General features: G+C 37.1%; 1 protein-coding gene across 7 annotated transcripts; it reads left to right on the plus strand.

The window, feature by feature from the left end:
- The first annotated feature begins 1,938 nt into the window (after nt 1-1,938).
- LOC104608721 (denosine deaminases acting on tRNA) lies at nt 1,939-18,414 on the plus strand. Of its 7 annotated transcripts, none has more exons than XM_010274777.3 (11): nt 1,939-2,217; nt 2,523-2,643; nt 2,925-3,100; nt 3,230-3,364; nt 11,279-11,389; nt 13,619-13,791; nt 13,876-13,952; nt 14,042-14,161; nt 16,562-16,649; nt 17,651-17,846; nt 17,964-18,414. In XM_010274777.3, the coding sequence occupies exons 1-10, from the start codon at nt 2,049-2,051 to the stop codon at nt 17,762-17,764; spliced, it is 1,284 nt and encodes a 427-aa protein (XP_010273079.1). In that variant the 5' UTR covers nt 1,939-2,048; the 3' UTR covers nt 17,765-17,846; nt 17,964-18,414. The 7 variants fall into 7 exon arrangements, with proteins under 7 accessions (XP_010273079.1, XP_010273084.1, XP_010273082.1 ...); XM_010274782.3 differs by having other exon boundaries at nt 13,876-13,948; XM_010274780.3 differs by lacking the exon at nt 16,562-16,649.
- The last annotated feature ends 1,592 nt before the right edge of the window (nt 18,415-20,006 follow it).

Genomic DNA, 20,006 nt, shown 5'->3' on the forward strand with positions numbered 1-20,006 from the left:
AGACTCATCTGACTCCAACCCTGTCAGAAAAAGTTTTACATCACCGATCCCCCATGGACATGAGTTTCCCATCGGGGACCTAAATCCCCAAATTTTTAATTAAAAGTTTGTTTTCATAAAATTTAGACTCTAGTTAGACTCATCTCTGACCCCAGTCCCTGTCTGAAAATTTTAGCTTACATCACCGATCCCCTATGGAGATGAGTTCTCCATCGGAGACCTAAATCCCCAAATTTTTAATTAAAAGTTTATTTTCATAAAGGTATTTATTTAAAACAAAAGAATATTTAAATTCAAATAATATTTTATTTTGATGTATATTATAAATAATATTATATATTTAATATATATAATCGAGGTCGGAGCGAGATGTGGACTTCACTCCCAATCCCCACCCTGCTCCCCAATCAAGTATTCCTATTAATCCCATCCCCACCTAGCCAGGGATGCCAGAGACTCGATGGAGATGGGAAAAATTGTCATCCCTACCCTTGGGTTGTGTAGCACCATAGAACAATAAACTTTAAGATCAATAAACCCTAACACCTTTTTCCCATCCATTACACGAGGCCCATCGGGGACCTAAATCCCCAAATTTTTTAATTAAAAGTTTGTTTTCAAAAAGGTATATATTTAAAGTAAAGGAAATCAAAATGTAAATAATATTAATAAATATAATATATATACACATATTTAATATATATATATATATATATATATATATACATATATAAAGATGACTATGAGTGAGAGAGTGTGAGGGAGACTAAGAAAGAGAGAGAGAGAGAGCCCAAGCCTAACCCTCATATTTTTCAATCGCTCAACATTAAAAGGCAATTTCGGTATAAGCTTTTTGTTGTTTCCAACATGGATTAAGAGTAAACATGTTCATGGGTTGGGCTTTGCCTCTACATTAACAAAATATGTTCATCGGGCCTAGGTCTTGAGCCCAAGCCTGACCCTCATATAAAGCCCGAAGCCTGGGCTTGAGCCCGAGCCCAGCTAGAAATTTGGAAAAAATATTTTTTTTCCTTTTTAATTCAATTAAAAATTAATTTATTTATATTAAAAGACCTCAAAACCTAAAAGAATAATGAAAGCCCAAGCGTGGCCTAAAAAAAAAGTTGAGCCCAATATTTTAGGCCCAAGTCGAGTCCAATAATTAAGATTCCCATGTTGGCAATAACCACATAAGCCTCTGATGACATGGCGAGGGTTTTTATAATATGAAATATAGAGCCGGTTGTCAGAGTTTTGTTGGTTTATGGACCAACTTATTGCCTAATTTTAAATGTACAATCGGCTCTGACTATAATTTTCCCTAATTTAAAACTAATCAAAAAGCAAAGCTATTCTTATTTAGATGGTGGGTTAGTGATTCAACTTTTCAACGAAACCCATGATGTCATAATTGAATAATAAATATTTAAATTTATTTTTAATCATATTGTTACGTTTGTTAATTTTCAAATACTATCTTAACTATGATATATCTAAAATTCAAGTAATTAATATGAAGAAAAATTCTTCACGTTCTATGTGCTTAATTACTAGTCCCTCTAAATAACAGAATAAACTAGTCCAAAAAATTATACCGTGATTCAATGCCCTCTAGGCGTGTATCGGGATGTAGTAGGGATGTTAGGTAAGCACAATGAGTGAACACGTAATAGTTGTATGATACATGTCCCACTTAATGCACTTTTTATCAAAACGTTTTTGCTCTGTTAAGTAGAAATTATTTATTATTTTATTATATTTACCAAAATAATTAAAAATAAAACAATGAAAAAGGAAAATCTAAACGTATCGGAGTTGGAATTCATTTACGTTTTCCCTTTTTATTGTTTTTTATTTTTAATTATTTTAACAAAAATAATAAAATAATGGATAAATTCTGTCTCCATAATGTTTGGATTTAGAGTGCATTAGAGACATGTGTAACACAGCTATTACGTGTTCACTCGTTGTGTGCCTGAGTCATTGTGCTTATCAAACGTGCCTAGTACATCCGGACCCCTCCGGCGTCTCTGAGACTCTGAATAAGCATGGATTCCTGCTCTGATCCTGAACTGCTGTATCGTTCGGGAGAGTACTGGGGAGAGAAGGTTTCGGAGGCGGTTTTTTCGGTTTATAATTCTCTCCCAAAGAAAGGAAAGCCTCAAGGCCGAGAAACCACCGTTTTGGCTGCATTCCTCGTCTCTTCTCCTTCCCAAGGTATTACTTTCTGTCCACACAAGCCCTATGTTTTTACTTTTTATTCCTTTTAAAAACTGTGTACTAAATTTCCCCCTTTTTTTTTCCATCCCGTGTTTTTTTTTAAGTCATTTATTTGATCAATGCGGAAGTTTGGTTGTTGGTAACATAGAGAATCATAATATGTTCTCGAGAAGGCTTTGAATATGATTGTTGTACTGGAACTAAATTGGAATTTGTTTGGTTGTTCCCATATCCTACGTTTATGACTAGAGACAATTTGTTGCTTTTCGGTGGTTCGGTCTGATGCCTTTCTGGTCTTTCAGATTTGCGAGTTGTTGCTTTGGGGACTGGAACTAAATGTCTCGGATGCTCACTCCTGAGTCCACACGGAGATGTTGTAAACGACTCCCATGCAGAAATTATTGCACGAAGAGCACTATTGAGGTTTTCACTAAAGGCCTCCTTGTTCATCTTTTGCGTCCTTTTATCTTCTGCTGCTATATGTTATGCAGATCTTTTCTTGGAACCTCTCAGCTATGTAATTGTCAAATTTTCTTTTTCTTCTTGACGTTTTTAGTCTCACCTTTTATGGTATTACCTTTTAACAAATTCAATGGTCTAAACTTTATTCAGTGCTAAATTTGAAATGATAAGATGTAATGCGCACTTGAAGGAAAATTATGCACCTATTAACGTACAAAAATGTTTAATCCTGGTGATGATAGGTTTTTCTATACAGAGATTGCGAATCTTAATGAAGTTTATAATAAGTATGGGCATTATGAAGGAGAAAATGATGCAATGGACTTTCTTTTTCGTTTGGAGGCAAATGGTCCTTACCAAGGAAAGTACTCAATGAGACCGGGTTGGCAGTTGCACTTATACATTTCACAGTTGCCCTGTGAGTCTAATTGGCATAAGAAAATTCTGAAATTACTGTCTCTGTTCTTGCATGAGAGATCCTAATGGTTTATCTTAAAAAGTGTTCATATGTACCGCTATCATGTCATCCTTCCTTTGTGTCTTGTAGGTGGGGATGCCTCGACTACTTCACCACTGGCTTTGTCAAGAGATCTTATCCTAAAGAAAGAGAGCTCACAAATGTATATGAGCAAACCTAATGGTTTTGTGGATGAATGTTTTGAAACATCAATCAAGAATAATGGTAATGGAGGATTTAAAACTGTTTGTGTATCATAATAGATATGCTTATTTGGAGTATGAAGTTGTGATTTGTGAGATTATTTTATCAATGACATAGGACCACTAAACGAACACATCTTGAAGATTTAAGGGTCCAAAAAGAAATCTGGAAGGCTTTTGGTTGGGGAGAAGGTTATTGTCATGAATGCAACAAGTCCTGCTTTTGAAGATTTAAGTTTTGTAGTATGCAATATGACTTGGCTATTTAAATTTATTTTTTATGGATTCTTAATGCAATTGATAGATGCTTTAGCATGCAGTATGGTATATATAACAAAGTATTAGCTTAGGATTTTATAGAACATGAATAAAAACTTGTAATTTGAATACACATTACTATCACATACTCGTTTAATTATTGGGTTCTCAGTTTCTGAATGATAAGTTGGATTTTAGCTTATAATGTGTGACCTTAGATGAGACAAGGGGCTGATATCCTGTGCATCCATACCCATGGAAGACAAGCCACCTGAAAGGAGAAGAAAGAGAAGTATTAGCAATAAAAAGTAGTAGAAATATAAAAGAAGAAGAGAGTAGAGAGAGAGAAGAGAGGAAGAAGAGAAGAGAAAAGGTTGGGAGGTTGAATCAGTTCTTGCAGCACTAGAATCTATTAGTATATAGGGTGACAATTAAACAAGGCAAAAAGACTCTTATGCCCTTGTGACACTTACAATACATAAACTACTTAAACTAGCTATTCTAACACTCCCCCTAAAGTTGGGACATAGATGTCAATCATGCCCAACTTGTCACACAAATCGTTGTGCTGCAAGTGATGGTGACCCTTGGTGAAGATATCTTCAAGTTGTTCTTTTGAGCTGACATAGGGAGTGCATACTTCTCCACTCACAAGTTTTTCCCTAATAAAATGCTTGTCTACTTCAATATGTTTTGTTCTATCATAGAGGACTGGGTTGGTTGCCATGTTGATAGCAGCTTTGTTGTCACAATAGAGTGACATAGGACTGTTAATTGCAAAGCCCAGTTCACCTAACATGCTCTTTATCCACATGATTTCAACAACTCCATGAGACGTAGCTCTGTATTCTACTTTAGCATTCGACCTAGCTACCACACTTTGCTTCTTACTTCTCGAGATGACTAAGTTTCCTGCCACGAAAGTGCAATACCGACTAGTAGACTTTCTATCATCAACTACCCCAGCCTAGCCAACATTTGTATACACTTCAACTTTCAAATGCCCATGCTTCTAGAATAACACATCAGCTCCTAGGAACTTCTTGAGGTATCTAAGAATTCTTTTTGCAGCTTCAAAGTGGGTGGTCTTAGGGTTATGCATAAACTGACTAAGGACACCCATAACATAAGCAATGTCAGGTCTAGTCATGGACATACATAAGAGTTTCCCTACAAGTCTTCGGAACTTAGTCACATCTTTTATAGCCTCCCCCTGACTGTTACCCAACTGATGATTAGGGTCAATGAGTGAATCAATTGGCTTCACTCCTAACTTGCTTGTGTCTTTTAATAGATCTAGGACGTATTTCCTTTGAGAAATAAAGATGCCCTTTCGAGAGTGGGCAACTTCAATTCCAAGGAAATAATGTAAGGGACCCAAATCTTTCACTTTGAACTGAGTGGGTAAGAATTTCTTCAACTTCTATATTTTAGTTTTGTAATCCCTTGGGACCACTATGTCATCAACATACACTATTAGAGCTACAATTTTCCCTTCACCCTTCTTTACAAGTAGAGTATGATCTGACTGACATTGTTTAAACCCCATCTGTTGTACAACCAAGTGAAACTTACTAAACTAGGCTTGAGATGGCTGTTTCAACCCATATAATGATTTTTTTTTTGTTAACTTGCACACTTTCTACTCACTACCTTTGTGACGTAGCGTGTAAGCAATGAGAACCGGAGCTGGCTATGCAAGCACCGGGCGTTCGCTAGCACCTAGCGAATAACACGATTTCTCTAGGAGAGAGAAAAGGTGGCGAAAATAGGAAGAAGAGAACTTGAAGAAATTCTGAAATCTGAAGTATGAAATTGATTCATAATTCTGGGAAATAGCAGTATTTATAATACATTGAGAAATTATAAAAGAACTAGGAAAAGAAATTAGATTTGATCTAAACATCTCAAACTTGCAGATAGGATCGAACTCTTCTTGACTTGATCTCCCCCGTCCGATCTCCCTTGATCTTATCCCTGCATGAATCTTGGATTATCTAGAATTCTTGAATTCTTGATGGATCTTGAATTCTTGAATTTTGATAATTCTTGAATTCTTGAATTATCTTGGGATAATCTTGAATTCTTGAATTATCTTGGAAGAGTCTTGATAAGCTTGGATTCTTGATAAGTCTTGGAGTCTTGGAAGAGTCTTGATGGATCTTGAATTATCCTTCCTTGGCTTATCTTGGACTCTTGGCCTTATCCTAGGAGCTGCCGCCCCTAGGAGTGAGGTGGGCCTTGGGATGGGCCTCCATCACTTTGGCACAAAACCCCGGAGGCTGAGTAATGTACACCTCCTCTAGATCACCATTCAAGAATGCATTTTTGATGTTTAGTTGGTGAAGTTCCTAGTCAAGATTAGTTGCCAATGAGAGGAGGATTCTGATGGAGTTCATCTTGGTTACTGGGGTAAAGGTCTCTGCATAGTCCACTCCATACACCTATATAAACCCTTTTGCCACCAATCTGGCTTTGTACTTTTCTACTATACCATCAGCCCTAGGCTTTACTATGAACACCCACTTGCATCCCACTAGGTTTTTTTTTTTTTTTCCTTCAAGAAGATCTACCAACACCCAAGTTCCATTCTCGTGCAAGGCATTGATTTTTTTCTTCATTGCATCTGTTCATTTTGGTATGGATAAAGCTTCTGCCACATTTTTAGGAACAAAAATGCTGTCAATGGAGGAAAGGAAAGCATGATATGAAGGTGAAATATGATCATAAGACACAGTGAGAGATAGGATGATTAGTAGTATAAGATCTAACACCCTCTCTTAGAAATAGGAACATCAAGATCATCAATAGTAAGAGGATCAATATCAAGAGGATCATGCATATCAAAAAAGGATACATCAATGTCTGTAGCATAGTTATAGGTTCCACAACTCTTGAACTTTGTTGGCCCCTGTGGTGACAGAGAAAAACACGAAATGGAGAAGGATAAGGAAGAGGAGGTAGTTGAACCTAGGAATGGTAACGGGCGGGGCGGGGATGGGGAGCCCATCCCCGCAAAAATTCCCATCCCCGTCCCCGTGAAAATCCCCATCCCCGTCCCCGTCCCCATCCCCGTCTCCGTCCCCGTCCTCGTCCCCTCTAATGGGGACAAGGTTATCCCCATCCCCGTCCCCACGGGGATCCCCATCCCTGTGAGGATCCCCATTCCCCGCGATTTTTTATAATGCTAACCATTTTGTTTTTGTTTTTTATTTTATTTAAAAAAATAAAAATAAAATAATTAAAATTTACAATCTTATTAGAAAAGATTCAAACATATTCAACCATATTTTTAAAAATATTAATATATAGATGTATGTGTACATATATACATATATAACATAAGCATACATATATACATATATATTAGTGGGGATCCCATGGGGCGGGGAGTGCTCTCCCCATCCCCGTCCCTGCGGGGGGAAAATCATCCCCATCCCTGCCCCATTCGGGGTGGATCCCCACGGGGGTCGGGGAAATGGGGAAAATTGCCATTCCTAGTTGAACCTAAGTGTGTTTCTCTTCAACCCTACTCTCCCCTTGAGGAAAAACAGAGAGAAAATGTTTCACTCTCTAAAAAGGATACAACCATGGAGACATAGTACTTGCGATAAGTAGGATCATAGCACCGATAACCCTTTTGAGACAAAGGGTAACCTAGAAAAACACAAGGGATTGCACGAGGGTCAAGCTTACCACGAGTAGGAGACAAGTCATGAATGAAGCAACGACACCTAAAGACACACATTGGATTAGAGAACAAGGGGCCTTAGGAAACAAAAGTTGATGTTGGGTCTTATAATCTAACAACTGAGATGGGATACAATTGATAATATGCAACACACATAAAAACATTCATCCAACGTTTCAGAACATTCATATGTAATAATAATCCACGAACAACTTCAAGAAGATGACGATATTTTCTCTCAACAACATCTTTTTATTGAGGTGTCTTACCATAGGAGCTTCAGTGAAGGGATCCACATGAAGCCAAGAACTCCGTGAGATCACTATGAAAATATTCTTTTGTGTTGTCCAATTGGAAAATATGAATCTCAGTCCGGAATTGAGTAAAAATCATGCATTGAAAATCTTTCACAATCTTTGGCACTTCTTCTCTAGATTGCATGGGATAAATCCAGATATTATCTAGAGTAGTCATCAATCAAAGTAATGAAATACTTATAGCCAATTTTAGAAGGTAGAGTAACAGGGCACAAAACATCTGAATAAACAATGTGAAAAGGAAATTCAAATCTTTTATTTCTCAAAGGAAAAGAACTTCGACAATGTTTACTCAATTGACACATTTAGCACTGCAACTCATTTAATGACAAAGACTTAACTCTGGAAACACAACCTTTAATGACTCAAGAGAAAGGTGACCAGGACAACTATCCCATAAGTGGGATTTACTCTCATTGGACAAACTCAAAGACTTTGTAGCCACAAGACCAACTTTATTCTCCAACACGTAGAGGCCGCCCACCATACTTCCTCTACCAATTGTCCTCCTAGAGGTCAAATCCTAGAACATGCAAGAAGAAGGAAAAAGGTTGTTGAGCAATCCAAGGATTGAGTAATGCTATTGATGGAAAGTAAATTGATAGGTAATTTTGGAACATGCAACACATTAGAGAGGGTAAAGCCATAGGGAAGGGATGATAGTTCCTTGACCGGCTATGGTAGAGAATGAGCCACCAGCCAGTCTCACCTTACCTCTCCTAGAGAGGAGGTTATATGCCTAAAATAAATTTGACTTACCAGTCATGTGATTTGAAGCTCCAGAGTCAATTATCCAAGAGGATTCAGATGTATGAGATGACACATGGGAGGCAATGGCAGAGTTACCTAATGTAGACTCAAATGCCGGAGTAGGGCTAGAATCCACTTGGTGAAGTGTCCTATCATATAACTCCAAAAAGAACCGATAATCTCTTCCTTGGGATCAGAACCAGAGGGACAGTCCTAAGATACCATGGGACAAGTCTCTTGAGAGGCCACATTTGTTGAGTTATATTTCTTCTGATTCTGCTGTACCGGCTTCTTACTTTGGTGAGATGCTGATTTTTTACTCAATTCTTGAGCCCATTTGGGCTTCCCATGAATATCCCAACATGTGTCTCTAGTGTGTCTGGACTTTTGATAGTGAGTACACCAAAGTTTATCTTTGTCATCCACTCTCTTTTAGAAGTCACCCTTCTTAAAAGAACTCCCCTTCATTTCTACCTGTACCTCCCTTGACTACTAGGGCAACTGGTTCCCCCTCTGAACAATTCATCACACTTTCAAGATTTGTAATCTGATAGATTCATATATAGGATTCAGTCCCAAGAGAAAGGTAAATATCCATTGCTGGGAGGCAAGGGACTTGTAAGCTTTTGCATATTCATCACATTTCCAATTCACACTCTGATAGTGGTCCAACTCTTTCTAGATTGATGTCAGATCTGAGTAATATACCGAGAGACTCCTCTCTCCCTACTTACAAGTGGATGATTCAACTTGCAATTAGTATATCTTTGCATATTGCCTCTGCTTTGAATAGGTAGATTTTGTTTGTTCCCATATTTTACAAGCTATTTCAGCCCACATAAAAGTCTTTTGCACTTGTGGTAGCATGGAAACCAAGAGCCATGACATCACCATACTATTCTCTTGATCCACCTGTTATGTTCAGCACTTCTAGTATTTGGTTCCTTCACTTTACCACTGATATACCCTATTTTCCCCCTAGCAGTAATGTAGAGCTTAATTCCCCTAGACCATTCAAGGTAATTTAGTCCATCAAAGGGAATTACAGCCATAGGGAAACTCATATCCAGCCCCCCAATCATTCTGTTTTGACCAACAGAAATCCCAGAAGTTGCAGAATTTTCGAAGGACATGATTCAGCTCACTATTCAGCTTTAAACACACACCCACGGATCCCTCCTGACACAGATCAGTCCTAGAAACACCCTAGAACTGCAGCCCACATGCACACACTACAGTCTGGACAGAAACCAGCCATAATTTCTCAAAAAAAAAAAAAAATTCCAGGTTGATTTCAGGGCTGAACAGACTCAACAGTCACAGTCCACCACACTTTCATACCATTTAATCACACCAACCACCAGGAGAGACCACAAACAGTGCTGTCACACCAAAAAATGTCAAAAACAGGTCACCTGTGACCTACAAAAATCCCATTCTCAGGTACAAAGATCCCACGATCCACAGAAAAGTGATTTGAAAATTCACAATACTTTCTCCAGCATTCAGCCGCCTTAGTTCATAGATTTTTTTCCTTGGTACACGACCAAGAGGAAGGGAACTGCTGTATCGGTTGTAGGTTTGTTCTTTTGATCTCAATCTGGAGAAGACAGCAAGATGAAGGAGAAAGAAGTTGTTTGATCTGCTCTCAAGCTCAGTAATCTTGCTCTGATACCACATTAGTAATAAAAAGTAGTAGAAATATGAAAAAAGAAGAGAGGAGAGAGAAGAGAGAATGGAGAAGAGAAGAGAAAAGGTTGGGAGGTTGAATCAGTTCTTGCAGCACCAGAATCTGTTAATATGTATAGGGTGAGAATTAAAACAGTTAAAAAGACTCTTATGTCCTTGTGGCACTTACAGTACAGAAACTATTTAATTCTAATTACATAAACTAGCTATTCTAACAAGAAGAAACAAAATTTTTTAATTCTGTCACCCAAATTATGCCCACAGGAAAATACACCAATTTGAAAGACATTTCTGCAAGCACCTGTTTTTGTTTTGGACCTTGGTGTAGAATTCATTTAATTGAGCTGGCTAAAAGTTTAACTTCACAAATTCTCAACTCTCCCCTCAGTGTTGGAACCCAAAATTTTCCTTCTCATTCTGAGGGTGCTAAGCACCAATATACTTGTCCTTTTGCTCCACGTCAATGTCTGGAAGAGGATCAGAGTGATGCATACCCACACCAAAATTTGGTGTGAATGTCCCTAGTAAAATGTGCACATACCTTCGGTAGTTCTTTATACTATCTATTTCTATTACTAGTTAAGACTCTGATGCTATCTCGGTTTGGGTTCTCACTTCATGCTTGAGCATAAGGTCTCTCTCTCCATTTTTTTTTTCAGGTTGCTTTGATATCTATTTCTTAATGTTTTTAAATCCAGTAATCTTCTCTTTTTCTTTTTTGGTAAGACAGTAACTGATAACAACTTTATTAAGAAAAGAATGAGAGGCAAGGTGCAAGTAGAAAATAGGCTTTCGTCTATCTTAAAGAAACAGAAAAGAAGAGCCACCCCCTTGGTTGCTCATCTTAAAGTCATTCTTAGTCCCTTTAATCGCCTTATCCCACTAGCTCAGGGGTTATGATCCTAAATACATGTCCTGTTTGTTTGTACTTTCTCTCTCACACATAAATCAGCTAGAGAATTTGCAGACCTTGGCAACCAAGTGAACGAAGCATGTGAAGTTCTACCTATTTTCCTAAGTTGGCTGTGTAAATTTGTTCCTATTGCTATGTGATGTTTATGAAATTGATATTGTTCATTATTTTCTAGTAGATACCTCTATTACTTTCTTTTTATACCATACTTATACATATTTGGCTTCCATTCTACTTTAAATAAATGGAAAACTAAATAGATTCAATACTAGTTTTGATTTGCTTAAATGAAGTCTGCATTTTGAATTTTTTTAAAAGGTCATATGCAAGTCATTGGCATGGTCCAGAGGAAGCCTGGTCGTGGTGATACAACATTGTCAGTGAGCTGCTCTGATAAAATAGCACGTTGGAATGTTGTGGGGATTCAAGGTCTGTTACCTGCTTATTTAATAGTCAAGCAAAAAGGTTCCAGAAAATCATGCTTAAAGATATATATAAAGACAAAGGGATGCAAAGCCCAAAAATACCTGCACAATGTACTATCCTAAAAGCGCCATTGCCCAATGCTGTTCTCAAATACCTGTTGTCTTGGTTGGGACCTACCAATTTTTGCATCAAGTGTTCATTCTCAGACTTGAACCCATGATCTCAAATTTCTGAGCCCAAGAACTGTACCAAGAAATGGCCCCTCTACACCCAAAACATATTGCTAGTTTAATAAATAATCGTTTCTGACTGAAATTATACATCTTTCAAGTTTCAAACCAAAATCGTATCCATAAAACTGCTTCCAAGTTCAAATATGGAAGTTAGAGGCCTTTCATCCCTTAAAAAATTCTGTAGTTTCTTTCCTTCCATATGCATTAATGAACCACAACCCAAGGAAACTGAGGACCTATTTGGGAGGGCTTCAGTATTGGTTGGTCTACTTTCACTGAGCTGCTTTGGAGAAGCCACTAAAAGAAGCTTAAGCAGAAAATCCGTGTTTTTGGTTTTCAAACAATCATTTTGGGCTCTCCAGGGTTTTCAACAAACATGGCTTATAGGCTTTCCAAATGGGGCCCACCTTGCAAAGCTAGAAGCTGTTTCATGAAAGCCCCTCCCAAACAGGCACTGAAGGTCAAGAAAGAATAGTGTAAAAGAGGGACCAGAAGAATTGCAAAGGCTTGGAAGAGCTCTGAAACTATGGTTGAACAATTTACTGATGCATAATTTTTTGATCAAACTGAATGGCACATAATTCATCTATTGTGAGTCCGAACTTTACATGCTTAATTTATTTTCTTATCGAATATGCATGAAAAAGGTGTATTGACCTGTTATTTTTATTCTTTTATACTAACTTATGAAATGAACTAGTACAGATTAGGGCCATAATAGTGTTGTAGTACCTGGATTGAACTGGATGGTTGGAACCATGACCTGCTCCTATCTGAGTTGGGTCAAGGGTGGGTCTGTTACATGGTTTGCAATAATGATATCTCTAAACATACCAAGACTAGCTGTTACCCAATGGTTGTAGGAGGTGTAAGGATTGCATGTTGATTAACTTTTTATTTGATTGGTAATTGTATGAAGTCAAAGATACTTATAATGAGCCATGACCATGCGGCCAACCAGTTCAAGATTCTCTTAATGTAAAGCTGTACTGTTCGGTTGTAAAGGAAAAAAAATGTGCCAGAACAAGATAGGAACAACCATTGTTTTAAAAGCGCAAGGCACAAAAAAAGCGCAAAGGCCATTCTGTGCCCGAGGTGCAAGGCACAAGGCGAGGCGCATGCCTTTTTGAAGCAACACACAAAATTAAAAAAAAAATAAAAAAATTGCAAAACAAAATGTAAAAAATTCAAAATAGATTAAGAAAATACTAAAAATAATATTAATTAAAAAATCAAACTAATTCTAAACTAAATGTTTAAAAAAGTCTATTAGCTCAAATTTAATTACATAAACATAATACATAAAACATATTCAAAGTGAAAAATGCAAAACTAAAATAAAAATAGCATGCAAAACATATTCAAGCATGTCTAACTTTTAACTTCTTTTTTTATTTCTCAATTTCATTATTTAAAATAGTTAATGTGATGCTACATCTTTCATTCCTAATTCTACAAGCTGCCTTTGTACCAACTACCAAGTCCCTTGAGGCAAGCCCAAACAAGTCCATGCTAGGGTCTTAAAATTCTTAACCCTAAAAAAACGATTTTATAATTTTAATTATCTTTTAAAAATATCTTTTATTAGGATGAATGAATGAACAATATTAGAAAGTAGAAGGTTTTCGAAGCTTCAGTCAGTGGGCTCACCGGAGATCATTTTTTTAGGGATTAAGAATTTTAAGACCTCAACATGGACTTGTGTGTGTATGTGTGTGTCAGAGCTGATCTTAACAGCAAATAAGCATTTTCATAGATCTAAAGCATCTTTGAACAAATGCTTATGAACTCAAAGCAAGTTCTGATGACTTTATTTGGAAGAACCGATTAATGCCAAGTTTGAACTCAAAACAAGTTCTGATGACTTTATTTAAAAGAACCAATTAATGCCAAGTTTGATTATTAATTTGTGCTGTTGCTACATTATTTTTTTCCACTAAGATTGGTGCTGTTTTAGGTTGCTCTTGTATTACTCTCTCTCACCCCTCCCTTTTTGCAGGATCTTTACTTTCCTTCTTTCTTCAGCCAGTCTATCTATCTTCCATTACTGTTGGGCGGCCTCCTAGCAATGCTTCTGAAGAATTTCCACTAAAAATTCATTTGAAACGAGCACTTTGTGATCGCATCCTTCAACTATCTACAGAGATAATGCCTCCATTTCAAGTGAACAAGGTTTGTAATGTGTGTAAAAGTATAATGTCTCAATCAACATGGTAAACTAGCATTTTGATAAAACTACTATTACACTGTTTGCAGCCGTTGTTCTGGGAGGCTCCTATACCGCTAAATGAGTTTCAGCAATCAGACACTGCTGCAACAACTTTGACTTGTGGGTAGGTTTAGATGATTCATTTATACCTATGCAATTACTGTATTACAAATCATTTACTTGACAAAAGCAAACTTTATGCTTTGTACCCAGGTATTCTATCTGCTGGAATAAATCTGGTTTGCATGAAGTTATACTTGGAACCACTGGCAGAAAGCAAGGCACCTCTGCAAAGGGGGCATTGTACCCCTCTACTGAGTCATCTTTATGCAAGTACTTTAACAAACTTTATCTAAGATATTCCATTGAGTTTGTATGTATCACATATGCATGTCTGTCAATGCTTTCAAACAGTGAGTTATGAGGTGAGGTGCTCTGATGCAAGACAAGTTAGGGAATTCAAGTATAAGGTTTTAGGAATCATTTTAGACAGAAATTTACAGGAGGTCCCATGATGTTATATTGTTTTCTGATGATATAATATTGATTGCTAATATTAAAGATGAGATAACTGCAAAGCTAGAAAAATGGAGAAATGACTTGGTAAAAAAGGTTTCAAGTTGGAGTAACAATACATATCTTGCAATTTAAGTGAAAATAGTAGTAACAATGGTGGTATAATTAAATTTGATGATAAAGAGAAACCCCAAACTAATGACTTCCAGTATCTTGGGTCAATCATCTATAATGTAGAATTGAAGAGGATGTTAGTCGGAATTAGAGCAGGGTGATTGAAGTGCTGATGTGGGCGCCGGCAGCAGCAGCTGTAATTTAGTGTTCTCAGCAGAAGCAATTCCCATAACAAGTGCAGGCTTGCATTTGATGTTCTGTATGACTGGTGCATACTAACGATACTAAAAGAAAAATTTTACAAGACATCAGCTATAAGACCATTATTATTATACGGGATGAAGTGTTAGTCAATCAAGAAACATGTTCAAAAATGAATGTAGCTGAGATGGATGAATGGCAATACTATAAAGGATGGAGATCGGTGGGTTAGGGGATCACGTGGGACTAAGAATGAGATAAAGAAATTCAAATGGCTAACAAGGAATATTTCTGTAACAGTACAGTGGGGTGGGAGATCAGCTAATGCTTTTGCTGATGTCTTGGCAAAACAAGGGATAAACAGGGAAACATTGTTCTGGGCGCAACTGTAATTTGTGTCTTTTGTAACAGTCTTTTTTTTATGTAGTTTTTGTGTTTTCTGTGTTTTCTGTATGGAGAGGCAGCACCTCACGCCTCTCTAAGGGGATTCTCATGTAACCGATCTTTGAATTAATGGAATATGACTCTTTACTTATCAAAAAAAAAAAAAAACTAGAAAGGATGGAATTAGAAATGAGTAGCCCCATTTGATGACTAGATGATGGAAAAGGTCAACTAAGGAGTGACTTGGCACAAGTAAAAGACTCTAAAAGAGCAAGTCAAAGACCAAAGAAAAATGTGGTTGAAGACTTAAAGCGGTAATAAACAATCTAAGGTTTTATAGTTTAAGGAAAACATGCGTAGAGCATGATAACAAGACATGATTCGGGTAGCCAAACATATACAGTTGGGGTTAAGGGTTAAGGCTAAGTTGATTTGTATTGATGGAAAAGTAGAAACATCTTATTTGGACCTGTAACTGAAAAAATTGAGAGGGAGAACTAGTGTTTTTAAGGGATGGGTTGAGTTTTAGAATTAAACTCTCATGCTACATGGGAATCTGAACAGAAATTCAATGATAAGAGAAGGTAAATTTGATGAAACCCAACAGAGAATGCAAATTGAAAAAAAATGGTGTTGCATAGGGTTAGTTCTATTTTTTTGATAAATGAATTATTTATTTTTTAGAAGTAACAAAAATTGTATCAAGCATGACAAGTGGGTCAACATGGATGGACTGATGGACTGACAAAAGAAAATCAGAGACAAAGAGGGTGGACTGTGGACATGAAAATCAGTGCCAACCCTCAAATTGGGTAGTTGAATCAAGAATCTCTATATTTTGATGAGGAATTCTGTTAGGTTTGGTCTAACTCTGGAACTCCTCTGAGGGAAGTTCACCCCCAGAGAGAACAGAGATCAGAAGATGGTGGGGGGGAAGAAGAGAGAGGGGTGGGGGTGGGGGTGGGGGAGGGAGCTCTTTCTGGTTCATGTCATATGCCTGGTCCATGCTGGGTAGTGAAGGTGCCTTTTGTTGTCATCAATCTTGAGCCCTAAAATCTTCCATCCCCTAGGTTCTGCTTGATGAGGGAGAATGTTTCTTTTCTAAGTTTTATTTCTTTCCATTCCTAGGCTTAAGACGGCTGTTGATCCACTGCAACTGAAGTCATATGGTAATCCATTCTTAAAGTTGATTGTTTAACCCATTCTTGAAGCTTGTTACTGGTAAACATTGTTTACTTTTGCAATTTTCTTTTTATAGCATAGCCTACCCTAGGGTTGTGGCATTAAAAAATCTGCCTCAATAAAAAGCATGCTTTTTTGTATATTAAAAGGTACCAACTTAAGGAGTCCATGATTCATACCCTAGGGCAATTTCACTAATGGCATGCCTCATAGCATACACCTCATGCTTTTAAAAGCATTACATCTGTTGTATTACACTTGCTTGATATGCATGGATGGTAATGGGAACTTTTCTGGTAGTACATCATTATATCCTGTGCATTTTTCTCATGCTAGGAAGCGACTATTGCAGCTTTTTTTGTCATTGAAACAAGAATGCTTTGATGAACTGCAATCTGATGAGGTATCTTATCGAGAATTGAAGGTAATATATAGTAATTTACTATCAAAAAGTCATATATACTTTTTGGCAAAGATATTCAGATTCAATTTATTATTTTCCCCTTTGAACACACTCAATTAGGAATTCAGTAAATTGCATTTTGAGGACAAAGATTAGAAATCAAAAGGTTGATAGAGGGCAACCACTATGAAGTGCCTATTTGCTAGGTTTTAGAAAACAACATCTAGGATTTAAAATATTCTGAGATTTGAAGGATTTTGCTGGTTTATAACTAGATTAACACACTAGGCTTGAGATGACATGAAGATGGTGTGCTTGAATAACAAAATTAACTACAAAAAGTTGGAATATGGGCTAATATTCTGTTACTGGACTTGGGCTCTAAACTGATTCTACAATTCCCAAAGAACAAGCCCTGGAATTAGGGTTCCAAGTTGAGGAGTTCAGTGATCAAATTTAGGGAAAAAAGAGGGTTAAAGGATATAAACTTGACAAGAAGCACAATATGCCTACTGAAGTGGCACTAAACCGCTCTAAATTGCCATCATCCCAAAGCACAAAATCATATGGGCTTTAGGGTGGTTTTACTCATTTAAATAATTTTGTCCTAGAAAAAAAAAGCAAGCAAAAAGTGACATCTTTTAGTTGTTTTATAGCAGCATGCCAAAACATCTTTTTATGATAACATGAAAGTATTTATCTTCATTCAAGAAACTAATGGGAGAACCAGGTGGAAGCTATCACATAATTCACGGGAGCGAGTTTCCTGACTTTGTACTACATCTGGCCTCTTGTGAATATTATTAACCAAGCACTGTCAGTGTAGTATTCTTTGCAGTTAGTTCTAGTTGACATTATCCTTATCTAGGGTTTTATTCAAGTCATTCACCTTATTTGGTTAAACCTGGTTACTATAGTCTCAAACTACGAAAGATCTATGCAACCAGTAGGTAGCAGTTGGTAACGTTTATTGATCATCAGTATATGCATAGATTGTTCTGAAGTATCACATTCTCTTGCAGGCAAAATCTCAAGATTATAGATCCTCGTTGAAGATTTTTAAAGATAGTTCACCCTTCAGCAATTGGTTTGTGAAACCACTGGATCTTGAGGCTTTCTCTATATCAGGACTGTGAAGATGGTTCTATTTGTCTCAAGTCCAATGGTTTTTATTTGAATTCTTAAGACAGGACTCCTGTTATCTTCAAAACCAAGAAGGTAATCCTTGCATGCTTAAATCTTACAAATTTCCTAATTTGCACAGATACTCAAAAAGAAACAAGAGGGAAATTGAAATACTGGCTGGTATAATTGGATTGATTTGTTTGATTTCAGATTGGAGCAGTTCAAAGTGGAAAAGATCTAGTGTCTGAAACTTCTTGTTTGGGTTGGTCCCACATTATACAATTTGAGGTTGGGCTGATTTTATGAACTAGGGGCATGGCTTCATTGATTCATGAAATTTACTCATTGGTCTTGACCAACTAATTGACGAGGCACCTTTATGTTTGGAGAACCTGTATTCTGGTGGAACCTCTCAGTGCTGGGGTCTAAATGAACCAGAATCCTCCATGTTGCAATATAGGGCCCAAAAGTGTTCTCGAATCTGTCCATCTGGTAGATTTTAGCCCCAAATCCTTTTGACATTTGAGCTAATTATGTCCTTTGTGGTGCCCTGTGACTGAGAAAACTTCAAAAGACTGGATGTGTAGCTTCTGATTGAATTTATTGTCATCCTTTTGGGTCCAAAGCTAATATTGATAATTTGAGAGATGGTAACCATTTTCGTAGTTTGCATCTTGTGTTCAAGTGTAGATTTTTTTTAACTGGGTAAAACCTAGAGTTAATTGGTTGGACAAGTCAGGTTCAAAGAGACGAAGACATCTGAATGTTGCTAGTAGTTTGTAGGTATGTTACATGCTTGACCAATACACCAGAAGCCTTAAGACTGACAGAACAGCTAAGCATCTCAACATTTAGGACTGGAACTGTGGGAATAAGTGAATTACTAGTCCAGGGAAAATGTTCCTAGAGAGGGTAAATTGTATGCTGTATATGCAACAGATATTATAATTGTCAAACACAATCTGGGCTGGTCATTGTTAAAACTGTGAGAAAAAGAAAAGTGAAGGAGAAAACAAAACAAAAGCTGAGGCTGAACTGGAGTAGGGCCACTTTGTGATGGCTTAAAATCTAAATGAATGGTGCAAGTGCAATGAACAGGGGCGGAAACAGAGGCATTTGTGCAAGACTCAGGCCAGCGTTAGCTGATTCAACGAAGCAAGAAATTATAGAGGCCCTACTAAAATAATGCAGATAATTTCATTTTCATCATTTCATGTTTAGTTCGGTCACTCACCTTTCTCTTATGCGAGTTGGGAGGCTGAAACTATGCTTTGGCTTGAATGGTTTCATTTGCTAGAACGTAGAAGGCCCTTTGTAGCATTGTTTTGGTAAGTTGTAGCTTGTAGGTGTAGGGTATTGTATCTTTGCCGACCACTGTCGTGGAGTATAAATGGTTTCGTTTTTCAGGAAGTTATTTATCTGGATAGATGCATTTACCCGGGTATTTATTTGGGTAAGTGTATTTGTCCACATTTTTTTATTTTTCAAATAAATAAGACAATGATCATTTTAGTCATAAAAAAGTCATTATTGAAAGGGGTAATTTTGTCCCATCAACTTCTCCCCAGATGGGAAAGTTATCTAGATAATGAAGGAAAATATATTTTTGTGGACCGAAAAAAGAATATGAATATCTTGATCAATGGGAACCAAAAATCCCATTAACCAATCCCCCAATTGCTTTATTTGACTCTTTACATTTTCTTTTTTGGTCTATTTTATTCATATTTTTTTGTTATATTCATTTCCACATCTGATTGTACACAAATAATGCCAAGATGTACATTATCAAACTGTAAAATACCAAATCTCTTGTCATCTTTGAGACAAGGTTTATTATCTCCTTTTCTTAACCACCCTCGTTTCTTCGTCTATTTTCTTTGTTTCGTCTTATACTTGCTAAAGCTGTGTTTGTTGGTAGTGCAAATGTGAAACCAAGGTTCTAAATATCGATAAGCCCGATATGTCGGTAGAGGTGTATCGGGCAGTATTGGAACATTTATTTTTCAAATCCGGTTGAGGGGCTGGTTTAAGGTTCCTCCACCCCCTGAATTGGTTAAAACCCCGATACACCCTCTGTAGGGGCGTATCGGGGTTATTGCGATACGATATGTATCGGCCAATACAGGCCGATATGAAATGATACTTTGAACCTGTGTGAAATGGGTGTAAATTATGCATTCGATTCAGTTCTGCATCTGTTTCTCTGTAATGATTAGCACTTCTATATGGTGCAAAATTTACTTGTCCCAT

This window comes from Nelumbo nucifera, chromosome 6, assembly GCF_055504915.1.
Source record: "Nelumbo nucifera cultivar China Antique chromosome 6, China Antique-T2T, whole genome shotgun sequence".
In the NCBI taxonomy this organism is placed as follows: Eukaryota; Viridiplantae; Streptophyta; class Magnoliopsida; order Proteales; family Nelumbonaceae; genus Nelumbo; species Nelumbo nucifera.

Coding starts and splice junctions, on each gene's coding strand:
- LOC104608721 (XM_010274777.3), top strand. CDS start 2,049: ATGGATTCCTGCTCTGATCCTGAACTGCTGTATCGTTCGGGAGAGTAC. Junction 11,390..13,618: donor GAATGTTGTGGGGATTCAAG/GTCTGTTACCTG, acceptor CCCTTTTTGCAG/GATCTTTACTTTCCTTCTTT. Junction 16,650..17,650: donor TATCTTATCGAGAATTGAAG/GTAATATATAGT, acceptor ATTCTCTTGCAG/GCAAAATCTCAAGATTATAG.